Consider the following 19016-nt stretch of genomic DNA (forward strand, 5'->3'; position numbering starts at 1 on the left):
GTTCCCCTGTCCAGCGCCCATTACCAAGACAAACAACCCTGTTCCTCTGGAACGACACGAAATGGCACTGCCCCTCATGAGCCCATTAAAAAGGCTCGCGCTGCGTGCAAATGTGCTGCCGACTGCGTGGGCGACCCGCTGGTAAATTATACGACCCGCGCGTCCATGTTGTATGTATATGCTCAGAAAGCACTCGCGCGTTACTGCGTGTATGCCCGCGCGTGCAATAGGATTAATATACACGCCTCAGCGACGCTCCCGGCATATACAAAACGCAGCGCATATACATAAATAGGCGCGCGCATTCATGAATGCGTCGCGATAGCAAATTCACACCGCTCCCATTACTCCTCGGACACGCCCTCTCGCCTCTGTATCGTGCGTATATATATATATATATATATATATATATATATATATATATATATATATATATATATATATATATATATATATATATATATATATATATATATATGCGACTCCTTTCGAGTGAGTGGGCCAGTAAATAGCTTTTGTTTTGTCGTATGTGTGTGCCTTGCGCTTTCAACCCGCATCACATCAGTGCGCTTCATGCCGCGGCGCAACGTTTGCACCACTCTCGTTATTAGTATGCACCGGCAGCGCCACACTGCGGTGGGTATAGGGAGAGGGTGGCGCGACGGTCGAGAGCTGGCAATTGTTGCGACCGGCGCCATGTTTGCTGCGAGTGGGGCGCATTAACCTATGCGGTCGTATATGTATACGCAGGTCGTATATATATATCCAGAGCGCGAATGAATGATTTACGGCGGTCTCTTCTTTCAGGCCACGGGAATGGTGTGGCGCAGTGAATGCCCCCGTAACGCCCCCGTTAAAAATGTTCACATGTAATTCTCGAAACACGGCTTGTGCTGCAGGGCCGCACTGACTTTCATGTATAGACTTAAGCGTGTTAGAGAGCGTTCACAAATGGCAGACGTGATCGCTTTAGCGTTTAATCTCCCGATACACTATGCACTGTGTCTTGAGCATAGTTGATGATCGGCCATTTACTGAAGAAGAGATCTTATAGGGAGACTGCCTGCGCAGTTAATAACAGCCCAGAAAGCCACACGAGCCCTCCTGTAGTTTTTAATGTAACTGACGTAATCAGCGATCGCTTGAAGATACACTGCGGTGTACATGTGTGTTGTGACATGTGTGCTCTCATGCTTCGCCGCTCTTACCCCCTCGTTCCACTCCCCCCGTGTAGGGTATATCTATCTATCTATCTATCTATCTATCTATCTATCTATCTATCTATCTATCTATCTATCTATCTATCTATCTATCTATCTATCTATCTATCTATCTATCTATCTATCTATCTATCTATCTATCTATCTATCTATCTATCTATCTATCTATCTATCTATCTATCTATCTATCGAGACACTAAAGCTGCCCATATTTAAAGGAAACCTTTGTTATATGTTCTCCCGGTCAGTATGCATACACGCTTTTCCAGGTTATTATTATACCTCTGCAGGTTATTAAACTTCGCGTTAATAACGATAAGACGCAGGAAACGTCACTCGTGCGTGGTGAAGTCCTGCTGCGCATTTAACGATCGCATTCAACGACACGACACGTCGCTAATAACAATAACCGAGGGAACTCATACGCCGGACACCTGGGTTGTGAGGAACCCCGTAGCGAGGAATACGCGTGGCTAATTAGAACACCCTTGGTTTCTTAACTTTTACTTAACTCTCCATCCCGTGGTTTCATGATGGTTGACTTTATAGCTATATAAAGTGATACTCGGTTCAGGTCCGCTACGCCAACGCGCAGGAAGTGAGGTGCGCAAGAGAGGGATAGCGAGAGAGAAAAAGAAATAGATTAGTGGTAAAATGTTTACAGTGCGGTATAGAGAAGGTACGTGTGCATAGAGTCGAGCTATTCACCGAGGATGCTGGATGAGAAGAAGAGGAGTAGGATAAGATGAAAGGGAAGAAAACGCAGGGAGGTCTTCAGATGTAAATAGCCGTTGTTCGTATATGCTATATTGACTCGAAAAAAGAAATAAAGAGAATAAAAGGTATAGGGCGCGTAAACAGCGCAAACGAAAAGGACGAAAGAAACGCCTACCACAGGAGTGGCGCTGAACTTCCCACTAGCGTTTTGTTTGAAACGAACAATCATATATGATCCGCGCGTCAGGTATATGTGCACACATCATGGTACAGAAGACTGTAAAAGTAATTTGCTGAAACGTGAGGTGGTGCAGTCGAACGATGCACGTGTCCAATTTCTCGAAAGAAATTCAACTTCTTTTTCTTGTAATGCCAAAGACGGACAACTGACGCACTTATCGTCGGATTTCTTAATGAAGTACGCCTCAACTATTTTACGTTCTGTTCTTGAACTTCCTTTCCGGAGGGAGATTGTGTTGTTCATAAAATCTAATAGAAGCAAAGAAGAAGAGAGTGAGATGTGCGCACGTACACTTCATAGCTCGATGCAACGAGCCACAATTCTTGGAGTTTGTCGCACAATTGTCATACAGCCCGAATTTCCTCAAGTGTAGCTGAGTAACGCGTCCAAAGCCTTATATGATCTGTGTTACCGATATATATGCCTGTGTACGTACGTTATAAAGTATGTAAGTATAGTTTCTGGCGTGGCATAACGGAAGTTGGAGCATACACATACCGTCGTGGTCGTGCGTCGGCGGACAGGAGCCGTTGAGGCCCCTGAGGTCGTCGGCGCCCCCGACGTCCAGCTGCTCGTCGTCGTCGCTCGAGTCGCCGTCCTGCAGCGACCGTCCCAGGGGGTCGCCGCCCAGCGGGTGCGACGACGACTCGCCCAGCCTCCTGCATAGATGGAGCCACGTTAGAGGCACACGTCAACTCGCCGCTGTCAGGAATACGTAGTATATATAGTGCACGTATTCATAGCAACCACAGGCCACCTGCTCGACTTCCTGTCTGCGCTAAAAGATGCAAACGATTACGTGCAAGGGTTCTATTCAAATTAGAACGTCTAACAGAACTTGCATCATATGGCTTCATCTTGAAGCTCATGAGCTTCAATATGAGACAGTTATACGGCTGCGGATGCATACTACATACTATACACTGCATGCATAGTATACATCTGTAGCCGTATAACTGTTGAGAGAGAAAAGGATATAGAAAAAGTTGGGCGGTTAACTAGGCCCCGTCCAGTTTCCTACCCTACACCTGGGGAGGGGAATGAAATATAGAGATAGAAGGAGAGACACACTCCACAACACACAGACAGTATGCTTCCAGTGTGCCTTGAGGAAACTTGACGATCGGTTTTTATACTGAAAGACAAATCTTGGGAGCCTGGCCTCACATCACATCACCCGTGAAGCCACACGAGCCCTGCTGCAGTACTTGAAGGCGACAGAATTGAGAGACCGCTGGTATAACTGCTTACAGTTGTCCAAAAGTAAAAGGAAATCACTGCACGCAAGATCGCAGTGTTGGCGCAGAAGCGTCTTTGGCAGTTGAACTTTTACGCCGCATAACGGAAAATGAAGAAACGGTCGAATTGGCCGTTTAAACGTTTTCCATGATGCGCTATACCACTTCAGGTACGACAAACCAACTCGCCCTATCATGAACACTTGTCTATGTATAAGTGTGTATGCTGAATCATCATCGATGATGCTGAATCATCATCTTGCATGTTGTATCAAAAGCTTCTTTCTTTCTTTCTTTCTTTCTTTCTTTCTTTCTTTCTTTCTTTCTTTCTTTCTTTCTTTCTTTCTTTCTTTCTTTCTTTCTTTCTTTCTTTCTTTCTTTCTTTCTTTCTTTCTTTCTTTCTTTCTTTCTTTCTTTCTTTCTTTCTTTCTTTCTTTCTTTCTTTCACGTGTGAAGTCCGCACACCTTCATTGCTGATCTCGTTATAGTATACACGCACGATCGATGAACCACACTGCGACAAGGACGAGATAGAAGCGAAGACTCACTTTTTCTCCCTCCTGCCAGCCCCGGTGTCTCTGAAGCCCTTGGCGAACGGGTTGTTGTCGATCTTCAGTTGCGTAATCTGCGGAGTAAACGAACAGAGAACGTAAAGAACTAAGGATCGATGTCACTGGTCTAGCTCTCTATATAAGAATAGATAGATAGATAGATAGATAGATAGATAGATAGATAGATAGATAGATAGATAGATAGATAGATAGATAGATAGATAGATAGATAGATAGATAGATAGATAGATAGATAGATAGATAGATAGATAGATAGATAGATAGATAGATAGATAGATAGATAGATAGATAGATAGATAGATAGATAGATAGATAGATAGATAGATAGATAGATAGATAGATAGATAGATAGATAGATAGATAGATAGATAGATAGATAGATAGATAGATAGATAGATAGATAGATAGATCTGTTTAATATTTGTAATTTTTATCAGAGTACTTCATAGGGGCCATAGGGACGAATTTAACCTAGCTACATATGCCGAAGGGAACATAGGAGGGATTCAAGAAGAACAAGTGTACGCGCTATATGTGCCACATAGGCAGAGGTCAATACATAAAATATAAAGTAAAAAATAGCAATAAAATATATCTAGTATTCTATACTTATATAGAATATTGTATGGTTACAATGACTTATAAGGAGTTTAAATATAAAACTATACAGAAACGAACCCAACACTTCTCGTGAACCTGTCTCTCTTATTACAAATATGTCATCATTCAACTTGTGACCCACTTGGTTGTTTTGGTCGATGCAACTCTGCTGAAACAATAACTTCACATCTATAGTATGTACTATTAATGAGACACTGCGGAATAGCAAGATGCAGCTGTACTCCCAAGAAGTTCGCCGGCTGTCTTTCTATCTTTCTCCTTTCTCGTTCAGACGTCGAGAAAACTGTATGCGAATGAGTACGTATACACCTGCCGAGAGTGCTCGAAGACGCCGTACACAAAGCAAAGCTGTCGCACGCGTGACACCAAGCGCCGGCGTCGCGACCCGTGAACGAGGTGACACCCGTCACACCCGTCTCCTACACGGGCGGACGCGGAGAGAAAAAAGACGCACGCAGTGTCTCGGCGGCTCTAAAGAGTCACACCGGCGCCACCGCTCACTCGAGAAAAACAGGGGTGACGGCTGCAGCCATTGTCTTTCGCGAGCTTCTCACCTTGCTAAGGATGACTGCTAATGATCACGCGGAGGTTCGCTCGGGTTTTTCTCTTTGTTTCTTTCTTTTCATTTTCTCTTTTTTTGCTCGCTCTTCAAGAAGTCGACATACATATTATCCTCTTCGCACCGACTGCCGTGTGACGAGGCCGCGAGTGCCGCCTCAAAAAATTATTTAAAAAAGAGAAAGAAAATGGTTAAACGCGCACTTCTGTAAGTCCTGAGACACCGCCCGTGCCCGGTCTAAAACGAAGATTCGCACGCGCACTTTTAAGGGAAACATTAAGCGCAGTACTGTTTTTTTTATTTATTTATTTAGCGGGAACGCCGGGTCACATGGTAACAGTCGAAACTTTCCAGAACGTAATCCTCCACAAACGAGTGGCCACTATTGCAAGGGCGTAGGCAGAAATTTTTCTGGGAGGGGGGGGGGGGGAGGCACGGGCCCGATGTGCCACCGCCTGGCTGCACCACTGCGCTATAGAGAAAGATTCCGTACGAGGGTATATTGCGAGTGTTTCGGTGCGCGACCTTTACAACGAAGTAACCGATACTACGAATTACTATATTGAAGGTCGCGACCGCTTCATTATAAACAGGTTTGGGTGTATAGAGTAGCTACTGACGTATTTATTAGGCGAAAGCCTTGAATGCCACATCAGACATTCTCCTTGAAAAATGCGCCGTGCTTTACAATAACCCACGTAACCTTATAATAACCGGATAATAAAAATCAGGGTTCCTGTCGGGATAGAACATAGGTATTCTGAGTGGTGCTGAAGTGTTCTACCACAAAGCCACGCCAGTGCTTGAAACCACTTTGGAAAATGGGCTTATACAGTTGTCAAGGGGGTGAAGTTTCACAGCAGCGGCCCTCCCCTCTTCCCAACCCCCTTCCACTAAGGTATTTACGATAAGAATGCAATGCAAAGACTATGTATTAGGGAGGGCATGATATACAGTGCGCCGCTAAGTTTATAATAGGATGGACCACGCACCCTGTCACTAAAAAACACTGTTCCTGCATGTTGAGGGAGGGAACTCCAAATGAACCGTTAATGTAATCTGTTGTTCATAAGACTAGCCAGAACAGTGCGCATAAGGTGGCACGCGCGTGGAGCCGAGGGTGCAGTGTCGTACGCGGCGTCGCGACCACGTGACTTCTTCACACGGCACGGTCCTTAAAGAACGACCGCGTGTCTGTTCCATTGGCTCGTCCCCTTCGCCAATGCGGCGCACGCCGTCGCACCCGTCATTAGCGGATGCGCAAGAATGAGCGAAGTGAAGAACAGCGAGAGAAAGACACACACACACACACATGCAAACAGTACGAAAGCCGTTTAAGAATGGGGCCGTCACTCAAAGACAAAGAGCGTCACACGCGCACCGGCGTTCCGTCCTCTTTGTTCTTGTGGGATCCCTGCAGTGAGTCACGCCGCCGCGTCTTATGTCCGAGTTGGAGAGCCGAGAAGGTGCGATACACAGGGCACCGGTCTCCGGGACAAGCGATGACTCATAGTAACTACTTCCTTTTTGTTCAGGAATATACCCCTGAGGACGGGCTGAGAACACACGACGGTCTATAGTACAAGTGTATATAAAGAAGTTAAAGGCATACCGAGAAGCCTACCGGACGGTGTGCATAGGTCGCCTTCTTGGAGTACAGTACACAACGCTTGTCACCTCTCGAAACGGTCCGCCGTCTCCCCGACTTACCTCATCCGTCACGCGCTCGGCACGACTCGTCTCCTTGTATTTCCCTTCCCGGAGTTCGGAAACACGAGCCTTTGAGGGGTGTCAGTTTCTTTTTATCTTTTTTTTTTCGTGTTCCTCGAGAGCGTCTTCATTCTTAGCTTTATCCCCAGTGCTTATTCCTGGCTTCCGTCAGCCACACGTTACATCCGTCAACCTGGCGCCGATGAAAATAATGGATAGATGGACAAACAGAACGACAATAGGTCGTCTCTGGCTATACAGTAAAGGCATACGCACCTGCAGGCGGTGTCGTTTAACCCTTTCGCAAGGCTGCCGCAAGGCAGTAATAACCGGCGTGCACCTTATGGGCGGAGTGAAGGCAAGGACAACGAAATGGATAAGCAACAATAACAACAACAACGACGACTCGGGTCTGTTGTTCGTCGTGACTGCTTCCTGTAAGCTCGTAAGCATCCGCAAAATACGCGTTATCCTCGTGCCAACGTGGATACCGATGACTAGACTAGTTGTATGCCGGTGTCAGTCTGCTGTGGCAACAATATTCCAAGACGCGTGGGCTGGGGTTGAACTGTGGAGTCGCAATTTTTGAAGAAAATCGCGTCGTTGGTCTCCCCTTCCTCGCGGTGTTGTGCTCGGACGCTACATAGCAGCGAACAGGAATGAATGCACAGCGGATTAGGACTCACGAGGGATAATCCTCTGTGAACTCGTGGTGCTTCCTCAGTAAAGTGCTTCCTCAGACACTCGCGTGTCTCTGAACTCGTGGTGCTTCCTCAGTAAACTGAGGAAGTACCACGAGTTCAGAGACACGAAGGGCTCGCAGGTGCAGACACGGACGTCAACCAAGAGTCAGAGGCACAAAAAATTATTGTCACCCATTTTGCAGGTGCATCCTGATGACTGCTGTGCAGTCAATTCGTTTTATTTTTTTTAATTTTCGGTCGCTTTTCTGTGGGCAGTTTCATACGTTGAAGTGGATAATGGGCATGGCTTCCGAAGCTCGCTTCTAACTCACCTACTTCCGGGAGTAACAATGATTGTTCGCGGGCCAGTTGGTACATCTTGAACATGAAACAGCGCGCTTAGACAGGACAGAAAGTTACGAGCGCTGTGTCTGTGTGCTTCTTGTAACTTCCGGGAGCTCTGTGCCGTCACTCGAAGACGGCGCGATGACGTGTCGGCGATGCGTTGCTCGAAGAAATTAAGCCCCCGTTCACTCCTTCTGTTTCTTTCGAGCGTCGGTCGCTGTTATCGCTGCTCGGCGTCATCGCACCTTGTTCTCTTAATCTCTAACAATAGGCCTCTCCGTCTTGACTTGTTAGCGAGGAGATTGGGTGGAGAATACCTGCAGCGTGACGAGGTATTCAGCTGCGTTGTATGTGAAGAAAAGGGGAGCGGGAGATTAGTACGTGGTCATGCGCAACATGCCCAGCGTAGCGTACAATTCTAACAGCTTTTATACGAGGCTCCTATCGCGGCTGCGAATCCTGACAGCCCGTGTCATGCGAGGGGAACTTTAACATGATCTGATGAGAGTTCAGTCATCGCTTCGCGAGCATTAATTGCACAATAAACGGCATTTTCATGAGTGGAAAGCCTGTAGCTGGAAGCTGTTCTCCTGTAACGGCAAGTTCAGCATTCCACTTCCTGCTATTTGCTTTTCCGCTGATTGACTGTCCGATTCATCAGGAAAGCCCGATAGTAGGCGACGCCGATCAGCGCTGGTTTACCAGCTGTACGGCCCGCTTATTGGACAGAGCTGGAGAGTTGGCAAACCAGCACCCGTCGTCATAGCTGATTGGACAAAGCAGGAAAGCTGGCAAACCAGAGCCAGTCGCCTTCCGCGCCTTTCGGCACGGGTGGGGCCAATACGATGAAGCGGTTCATACCGTTCGATTCTAGGCCACTCTTATCAGCTTGCGCGCCCGACCGGATTATCTCGCTGATAACGTGGCCGGGACGTCACTACGACCAATGACGAAGCGCGTGAAGGAATGGAGTTGGAACAAATCACACTGATTAGTGGCGTGCACAAATCGTATGAAGTGTAATGGTGAGTTGCCCCGTCATTGTATGTCAAATGCAGTGTATAAATCGAGAATCGTGCTCACAAAACCGTATTAAGCTAAAACCAGGGTTGCCAATGGTGGCTACTTTTCGCCAAATTGGCGAATTTGAGAGGCCCATGGCGACCTAAAATTATGAATGACGACATGGCGAATTTTTGGCGATTTTCGGCTTAGGTCTCCACTGAGTTATGCATCCTGAGCCCAGTGTCTTCCCAACGAATGAGCGGCAACATTCTCTCTATTTTTCTTGGTTTTAGACCCCTGAGTAGAATGTGCGCATTAAGCGTCATTCGGTATGTTCGTCCCGTAACTTGTGTGTGTCTCCTCAATTCATCTAGATGCAGGAGGTACTGGAACGTCCCCCAGTGACATTGCAGCAAAATTTAGGTCAGCGGACTGCCTTGCAAACCGCGAGGGGGCAGTGTATGACTATAAGTTTATGGCTATAGGTGCTTTAAGCTTCTCTAAAGTCCCGCTTCTGAAGGAGCTAGACGGCGGGTTGGCCGCGTGCTCCGACCATTTGTTCCGCCAAAGCTCCAACTGTTCTGAATAGCTTGGCGACTTATTCACCGTTGCAGTACCCCCAATTCAGCTCGTAAAGGCTGTTTTGGAATAGCGAAGAGAGGCGGATACGCGGCTATTTGTGCAATAAACAAATATTTATTGAGGCATTTTCCACTGCTCTCGGTGAGCGTGTGCAATGAAAACAATTGGTATATAACATTTTACATCGTCTATCTGTTCATTATTAACGCATTGGATTGACACGTGTAGATATTATAAGTGGCTATATGAAAAGGTCGGTGGCGTCCGGTATCATATTAGTTCACACTGAAAAGGTGTAAGACTCACTAATGATCGGTTCCTGTAAGAATTCTCTCGAGTTACCTTCAATAAACCTTTTAATCATTTTATTTCATATGAGGGTACGTAAAGCTGTCTACAAACAACGCTTTCACGGTTTTCGCTTAAGGTTTAGCACACTTTTACCCTTGAAACGAGCGGACAGGAATGGGATATCATGAGCGTTTCAATCATTCACCCTTGCGCCACCACGTACATCTTGCGGCTAGTCGGGGAAGCAGCACCATAGACTGCCATGGTGAAGCGGGAGATACGAGTAGTATTGAGAAACGTCAATATAATTTAAGGGTCTTGGATGGTACTGTATTCTACGGTGCTATAGGTGAGTGGAAATTTTTATTACTAGTTATGCCGCACATATCTAGAATGGCGACTTTTTTGGCGAAGTCTGTAAAAAAATGGCGACTTTTGGCGACTTTTTGCTCTTCGTTTGGCGACATTTACTCTAAAGTCAGTGGCAACCCTGGCTAAAACTGTTCGCGAGAGAATATTTCGACCAATCCTTATGTTGGACGAATCATTAAAGCGAAGTCGACCAGCGAATGGACAAAGGCGCTCTTACGAAAGACAAGGGCCCGTATTCGAAAAACGTCTTACGCTAAAAATTCTCGCAAGAAAAATATTTCGGCCAATCACGATGCGGGACATATAATTAGCGAAGGCGGCGGACCAGTGGGAGAATGCACTTACGAAAGAGAATGTTTTGTGAGCTCCATGGGAGTCGCGCCCAATTTCCATCCTCACTTCCTGCTACTATATATCTCAACGACGCGTTTGGCGTCTCTGAACCGATATCATAAGTTTTCGATCGATACCGTTGCGAGGCATCGTTTCCGTAGCTAAGATATAAGGCAGTACTTCCTGGTTGTCCTCAGAAGTATGAACAGTATTTAAATAACTTTTTCTGTCCACAGGACACAAGAGTGACAGGATACTTCTTGTACAAGTAAATATTATTATTCAGGGTCGTGGTAAACAACGAAAATATGTAACGCTGCTGCTTTTCGAGTGTTCACTTAAATTGAGGAGATACAGTTCAACAGAATGCGTTGGCGGGCTAGTTGGTGAGAATCCATAGTACATTTTTGGCGCAAAAAACGACACCACAAGAAAGAAGACAGAACACAGCGCTGTGTTCTGTCTTCTTTGTTGTCGTATCGTGTTTTGTGCTAAAAAAGCACTATACATTGAAGAGGTTTTACCTAGATAACGATATGAGCTACGCCGTAGTGGAAGAATACAAATTAACGCAGACTGCCCGCGGGGTTCTTTAACGTGCACCTAAATATACAGTGAAACCTCGGTGATACGATCACAGCTCATACGAATTTCGGGGTGATACGAATTTTTCGTTGGTCCCGGCCAAGGCCCATTCGCCTGCACTGTAATGGAGTACGGTTGTTGCGAACCGATTTTCACCCGGCGACGTTTGATACGAACGTTCGCTACCGCCCAGGTACGAAGAGGAGCTGTCCGCGCTATCGCGAAAGACGCGCTAAGCACGTGCGAGCGCGGGAACGCAAGCGTGGGCACGCGCGCCGCGCGCCAAATAGTCAGAATCACGGTGTAAAGAAAGACTTTACTCACGGTCAGAATAAACCTTCAGAGACGCGTCCCGACCTCCGAGATTGTGTGCGCGAATCTTTGAGGCTCTTATGTGCCTCCCTGTGCCTTCGCGTTTAGATTACAGAGACATAGCGCCATGCTTTTTTTTTCTAACGCGTCGACGCGGGCTGCTGTCGCTGTACTGTGTTTACACGTGCCTGCCTCGTGCATCAGAGATCCTATGAAAGGTAGACGAGGACCGAAAGATGGCGAGGACGGTCTTGACGAAGGAATCAGGCCTCACAACGTCAACAAGCGCGACCGTTCAGGTAGCACTTGTGCGGGTGCGGCCGTAAATCTCCCAAAAACATCCCCAACACCTCCGCGATAACAAAATCATAACACAGGACCGTGGTCCTGTAATTTTGTGGCCTTGATCCATCGCATCAAAGCGCTTCTTTCCCTACTTTCGCTGCAGTACTCCGGTGTCATGCAATAGTGCATAATAAAATTTGTTCGGGGCTACTGCCGTCGCGGGTCACAACGCACCTGGTTCATTAATTAAATACGCGCGTACGGGCCGTATATTTACGAGTGCTGGTGTGATTGTGGACATCTAAAAACTTAACTGACAATCATTCAGTGTTCTTCCTGACGTTGCTGCGGCCGCCAGCTTTCTTTTGTCGCATGCTAATTTTCCATGCTTTCTGGGGATACGAATTTCGGATAATACGAATATTTTTGGTGGTCCCGTGAGATTCGTATCACCGAGGTTTCACTGTATATGAAAACACGGATGTTTTTGTATTTAGAGCACCCATCGAATTACCGGCAGTCGTTGCCCGAAGTGGAACCCGCGTCCTTGCGTTTGTAGCAGTCCAACGCCGTATCTGCTATACAAAGTGGCCAGCGGGCATACATTTTTCAAGTTTGTTTAGCCACGAAATCACGAGAGCGGAATTTTGCACGCCCTCTTCACCTGTCACTTTCGTAAGTTTACCATCTTTCCCACATCTCTGCGCCGAACTACAGACGATTTTACGTAAGGCACATGGGCGCCGCCACCTTGGGCTGTTAAACGAATGTTTTCATATTTTGGTATGTCGGGAAGCAAATTAATAAGGTTCTGAAACGTCGAATGCACCAACCCAACCGCTTTCACCGCATGCGTCTCACTGTTCGCTTCTTTGTTAAATACACAAAACGGCAAAGCCACAGCCCAATATGACGGCGCGGAAACCAATCTGTAATATAGTCCATAGACCGCAAGACGACGCTGGTATGCGTCCCGCGCCATGACACGCATACACAGGAAGAAGAACAAGGCTCCTCGAAGCATTTGCAAAAAAAAAAAAAAAAAAAAAATCCTTAACGACTTTTTCAACTTTCCGCGCAATGCATCGTTTTCAATACACCTCCCGGACACAGACGTGCAGACACACAAGCACACCAGGAAGTTCTCGAGCCCCTTTAAAGCGCGGTGCGCACCTAATGCGACAGTGGGGGAAGGGGGCAGCATTCACAACATCGCTAAGCAGCACCCCGCCCCGAGCGCGGCAGCAAAGCTGCGCGCAGTGACGGTGACAAAAAACGCCAGCGCATGCACACTGCGGCCAGAAGAGGCGCCTTGACGAGCCGCCCGGGTGAATGGAAGCTTTCACGTTTCACCTCTATATACGCGGGCCGCACGTATACACTCTACGACAACAACGCTCGCGCAGCAAAGGCGTCAACGCCCACATGGAAGTCGCGTGGTGCATTAGGGCGACGCGACAAAAGGCGGCAAAGGCGGCACCCTGCCTCTACGCAGTTGAAGCCGGAAAAAAAGACGAAAGTCGGCCACGGGCCGTATACACATTGGGTGAGTGTAAGAAGTATAAGCCTAAGAAACGACACCTAATGGATAAGGGTGTTGTTAATGCATATATGACGCCTTGTGTGCCCGTGTCCTTTAAGAAAGGAGGGAGGTGCAGAGGTTTATACTGCACTCTGACGCCTTTCTCCGCAGTCGTACATACGTACCTCGTATGTGCCACAAAGGCAAGCGTCACGCGAGTGAAGGCTTTCTACATAACACGCGGAGTCACTTCCTTAATTGCCGCGGCACCCATTCACGGTCCCTCGCGTGTTTCCATTTCTATAGGTGGAGGCATATAATAATTTTTAAATATATGTACGTCGTACGCACTCTCGACCTTGTATACAGTCACCCTGTGCCGAATTCACCAATTCGGCACAGCTGAACGCCCTTGTTTACGAGGGCTCCCACAAATCAGAAGCGATGAGTATAATGCCCGGATGAATGAAGCGAGGTTGTATATTTATCCGCGAAATAAAAACCGGCGGCGTACGCGCAGACTCCTGGAAACCACCATTTTCGCTATAATCTTCTTCTGCCCCAGTTCTCTCAATTCTATTTCTGAGAAACAGTGTGTATGTATGCGTGTGTGCGTGTTCTCGTGTGTGAGTCTGCGTGTGTGTGTGTGTTATGCTCTTCAATAAGGTAGCAAGTTATTTTTCCATTCGTGACAGTCGTCGGCTATATTTATTACAGTGTATGTGCAGAGAAATACCATGGTGATCTATACATCATAACAATAATAAAAACCATCATCAGCCCGACTACGCCCACTGCAGGACAAAGGCCTCTCCCATGTATCTCCAATTAATCCGGTCCTGTGCAATTGCTGTGGCCACATCATCCCCGCAAATCTCGTTAGACGAAAACACCGTAACGAAGAGCGAACACAGACCACACGAGAGCAGGACTGGCGCTAAACTCATGAACCAACTCAACCGACAAAACGTTTTCTTAATCTTATCTGCCAGATGAAGCCCGTAGCTTATCAAGCGTCGTTTATTCCTTGCTGCGAGTCCAGCACTGGTTACGCGACCACGAAGCCCTTCGGCAAGAATGCATTGTATGCATTGTACACCTTCCACGAGGGACGCCTCTGAAAAGACCTTGGCGTTCGTGTAACTATTATAGCTGTGAAGGTTGCAGTAACCACGATTATTTGCCTGCTGCTATCGATATACACCCGCAATATCAAAAGGCAGGCAGGTCCGAGCCAATAAACTGCGTGGTATAAACAGAAGGCCTGTCATTCATTGCTCTCGTGGATCGTTAATCTTGGCACACGGTACCCTATATTCAATTAACGCGTGCACGTATAGAGGCCATCACCGCGCAGCGCTGCTACTGCGTCGAGCGTATAGGCAACCGACAATGGTCAGGTGGCGCTGCGATCGGCCCAGCCATCAGCGCCACGGTGTCGATTCCGCGTAGCGTCGAGGCGGCCAACGAGCCATTTCTACCGTGCATGGCGTGTGTTTGTCGTGCTGTTTGAAGCATGTCGCTGGTTTTGTATTGCGGTTTTAAGGCGATTGAAAACATCGATGCCCATTTTCGACCACCGACGCTTGAAAAGGGACGCGCACTGTACGACAACGACCATGTGTATGGTGTTAAAGAAGTGAACACCGACATCGCAGCGAAGTGCTTGTCACAGCAAAGCAAGCATGCTTATGACGTTGAACTACAATTAAGTTGAAAAATAATTATCTTATCCCACTTAAGCGCACAAATACGACCGTATACGTTTCTCGGTCAGCTGTCACTTGTTTTATTACTAAGAGCTTACCTAATATTTGCTGGGTTGGGAAAGATAAGCGAGAACAGAATAAAGCAGCGACACGTGCCTTCGTTGAATCTCTTTGGGGTTATTTTTCTACGTATAACCAGTGACGTGTGTCTCCGTCCGTCCCTTTATATCTACTGTTCTACTTATAAGTGAACTTGCACCTCGTGTAAGACAGGCATTGCCACGCTCATGTTGACAGCCGCTCGCGATGCATACGAGTGTTGTTGTTCCAGCATGTGTCATGCCTGATGATCATCTCTCACTTTTTCTCTTTTTGCGTCGTTTCTTTATTTATTTTTTTTTCATGGAAAGTTGTCGATCACGCCCCGAGAAATTCTCAGCGGCAATTGTACGTGCCGTTACGGCACGTACACGAGGACTCTTCGTGTACGAGCTGCCCGCAGACGTGGGGAAAGGCATCGAGGAAGCCCCAGCACGACGACAAAGTGCCACTGCGAGAGCATATCCTGGTATTCTCGTTCGGTTGCCAAGATGACAGGTCATCGGCACTGAAACATTGAATTGAGAGCAATCAGCTGACACTCAATAACGCGAAAACAAAACGTGTGCAAGTGTGCGCGAGCGAAACGCAAATATCCGAATACGCGACGAGTGCTGAAGCAATCAGCTGACAAGAACAAGAAAACAAAAAACGTGTGCGCGAGAGAAGCGGTAATTTCCGAATACTCCACGTGTTACGCGGTGCACTCCAGCCTTATTTCTGTCGTACTAAGCGCGAGAAAGCATCGGCATTAATGAGCCCGTTCCAGCAGTCTAGTCATCGTCGGTGCACAAAGGAGCGGCAAGGTACGTTGACAAATTAATGCATGGAAAAATGCGCCGTGCGTCCAAGCTTTTACGACGTTAGGTTTCACGAGTGACAACCACTGTGCGTGTTTTAACACACGCTTGTGAGCAGTTGTAACGTTGCCGTGCGTTGCACGAATGCTTCCCGTTATTGTTTTTGCTCTGATGTCGTTTAACGAAAATTCGCAAGGGCGACACTTACTTGACGCGCCGAACAGCTGCGATCCACTTCTGCCGCCGAGTTGCTTCCCACGGTCTCGATGGGAAGCGATACATCATGACGCCGACATCCCCTTCTTTATTGTGGCAATCTTTAACGCAGCAGTATCTGCGTTTGTTCTTTTTTTTCCACCTCTGACGACGGAGTTGTCAACGGGCTGCGGTAAATCCATTGCGCCTGTTCGCAATGCGCACAACGGTGGAATGGCGCGAAGGGCCGCCCCGTGGGTTCTAATCACCGCTGCTAGGCGGCGCGACGTGTACAAGCAAACTGCATTGCCGGGTGCCTATAAGGCCAACGCCCAGAGGGGCCTGAGGGGGGTGCCTTTCGCACTGCGAGCAGCATGCGATGACAGAAATTACGTTCCTGACAATGCGCATACGATCTGCGCATGCGTTAGCGCCAACATAACGACGCAGGCTAAGCGTCAACACAGATTTCTCTTTTAAGTTGCCTACACTGAGAACGACGACGACGAACATTGGGCGGCGGCGGCCATTTCCCTTCCGGACCGTCCGGCGCGTTGGCAGCGTGTGTTGAGAAGGAGGAGGAGGAATAAACTTTATTATGAACCAGCAATTTAAGTTCCTTGGCCTAGGCCTCTCACGTGGGACGTCGAGGTCTTGCCTCTTCGCCGCCTCGCGGGCTTGCTGGATGGCCCATAGCTGATCGTCGAGGTAGTGACCGATCTTTTCGCCTCGATGCCGTGTTACGCTCGGCGTAACTTCAATATGTGTGTGTGTGTTTCTTCAAAAGGATATCAGAAGTGATTTCGAGTCATCGACAGTGATGAATCGACTGCGCGGTAAGCGGTGTAGCGAATGAAACGCGCGGCGAATGTTGCCATGTGTTCGCAAACTCTCTTCGTGTCTTCATCGGTCTGTTTTCGTTTGACGGCCGGGTGTGTTCGCAAGGCACAGGGCTGTATAGTTGCTTTAGCGTAATGACCGTGCGAGATGCCATTTACTTCGACACTTGGTGAATGTTGACTATTTGTGCTAGCTTTGCAGACGGTGTTCAGGTTCACTTCATAGCGCATTCGAGAACATTATCGAACATCGCGAACATTCAGCATTGCGTCCTTCGATTGATCGCTGACGCATACCTTACTTGCGCACCATGCTTGCTGTTCAGCTGGGTGTTATCTGTAATAGAAGTGGTGTGGGTAGGGTAAGTGGAAGTTGTGCGTGAAGTATTTGTCTCGGTTCGGAACGCCAGCAGCCGAACGCACGGGCGAATCGGCGTGCGGTAGGTAAGGTGCATCTTATTTTGCGAATACGTTGTCATTTCCTAACAGATAGGTAGAATATAGGCCATCGAAAATGATTGACGTCACTACTCAGTTTCATTTGCTATTTTTGTCTCCTTAATATTCCCAACGTTGCAGGGCATTTGCAAATATTTCGCTGTGTTCCGACAAAGTTTTCTTTTTTTTTTTTTTCGTTGCCAGCGCGTAAACAGCTGGGGTTCGGTTTCTGCACTGCTTTTAATTTCAACTTTTTTTTTCGTAATGCACTCTTGTTAAAACTTCCTCGGCGCGGTGCTTTATGTTATTTTGATCAGAAATAGCACATCCCGAAACTTTTTAACGCGCATGCTACTGCAACACAGTATGTATATAGATCTGGGGCTCGCATGAAATCGATTCCCTTTAGAAACAGCGCTAAAAGACGGGACAAAGAAAGGACACAAACCGTGCACGGCGCCGTGGTTTGTGTCCTTTCTTTGTCCCGTCTTTTAGCGCTGTTTCTAAAGTTAATCATGAACCAACCAGCCCAAATTCGTACCTTATTGCAAATCGATTCCCTCAATGCGTGGGAGAATAAGCCGACTTTTTTTTTTTTTTTTGCTGTGACCATTTCTCACCCACTAAACAGTATTTTAAGGGTACGCTCGGCGCATTGCAGCATTCGCAACATTTTTAAAAAATAAAATACGCTTAATAACATTGCCTTGTACCAAGTTTATCAACAGAGTTCCACGCTTCAGTTTCGCGCAGTGGTAAGTAATCATGTCACAATTGCCTTGGTATACAGTAAACAGTTATTATTTTAATAAGTCTTCGATTTCGCTCTCGTGCGCGTCACGCTTATAACTCGAAATGCATGCACAATCTGTTCAACAGATCGAGATATAAACAGCCGAGCAAATAGAAAGGTATGTAGTATGTAGTTTTCAACATCGCTGAACACAGCGAACAGAAAAGGTGAAGTATCCTGTTGCATGAGAGCTTTTCCAGCAGTTTGTGTAGTTCACTACAGAAAGGAGTGTTGTTCGAGGGGGGCGAATTCATTCCGCGGCCAACTATGCTGCCACGTACAACGACGCTCTTTGACGTTAATGTTTCCCACACGGAATGCAAAAATATACGAAATTCCCGGAGTAGCTCACCAGCAACGTTCGGTTACTGGCAAGCTACTCTCTGGCATCTTCATGACACGTTTAAAAAAGCGACGAAGTATTTCTAGGGACCGTGGTACTGCTAAATGTCCGGCCACGCTGTGCATTCAACACGCCTGCACCCAAAGTGCTTGGAAGGAATATGGCGGCGAGAGGTCACGTGATGCGAGTAAGCCAATCGCGTCGGCGGCGGCAGCGCGCGGAAAACAGATGCGATACTCTGAAGTTTTTCTAGTGACTCTATATTGGCTTAGGGTGCCAGGGTGCCTCGATGTGCGCGCTCTCTCCTGACGGGTAGAGCGGTCATCGCGGCAAACTATGTTGGTTAGAGTTACTGTATATGTCACCTTTATAAACGAGCCATATACAGTAACTCCATGTTGGTGGCCCAATAAAAAACAGTGAGGCCGGGTGGTAATTTGTCACCGTCCATTTTCGAACGGAACGCCGATCAGCATCATCATCATAATCATCATCCACCGTCAATAAACCGGCAAATCATAAAATGCTAACAGAAAATTCTAGGTTGTCCGCAAACTCCTCACCGTCCACGGATTACCCATTTATCTGAGCCATGGACGATAGTAGC

At 47.3% G+C, this 19016-nt stretch overlaps 1 protein-coding gene across 1 annotated transcript in view; it reads right to left on the bottom strand.

The window, feature by feature from the left end:
• Positions 1-19016, bottom strand: part of LOC119390267 (optomotor-blind protein) — a 161278-nt gene that overhangs the window by 21415 nt on the left and 120847 nt on the right. Inside the window, exons 4-5 of the mRNA XM_037657845.2 lie at positions 3965-4041; positions 2677-2837 (exon numbers count right to left, since the gene is read on the bottom strand). Of these exons, the coding sequence (XP_037513773.1) occupies positions 2677-2837; positions 3965-4041 (238 nt within the window). The remainder of the gene's footprint in view (positions 1-2676; positions 2838-3964; positions 4042-19016) is intronic.

The sequence above is a fragment of the Rhipicephalus sanguineus genome, chromosome 4, assembly GCF_013339695.2.
Source record: "Rhipicephalus sanguineus isolate Rsan-2018 chromosome 4, BIME_Rsan_1.4, whole genome shotgun sequence".
Taxonomy (NCBI): Eukaryota; Metazoa; Arthropoda; class Arachnida; order Ixodida; family Ixodidae; genus Rhipicephalus; species Rhipicephalus sanguineus.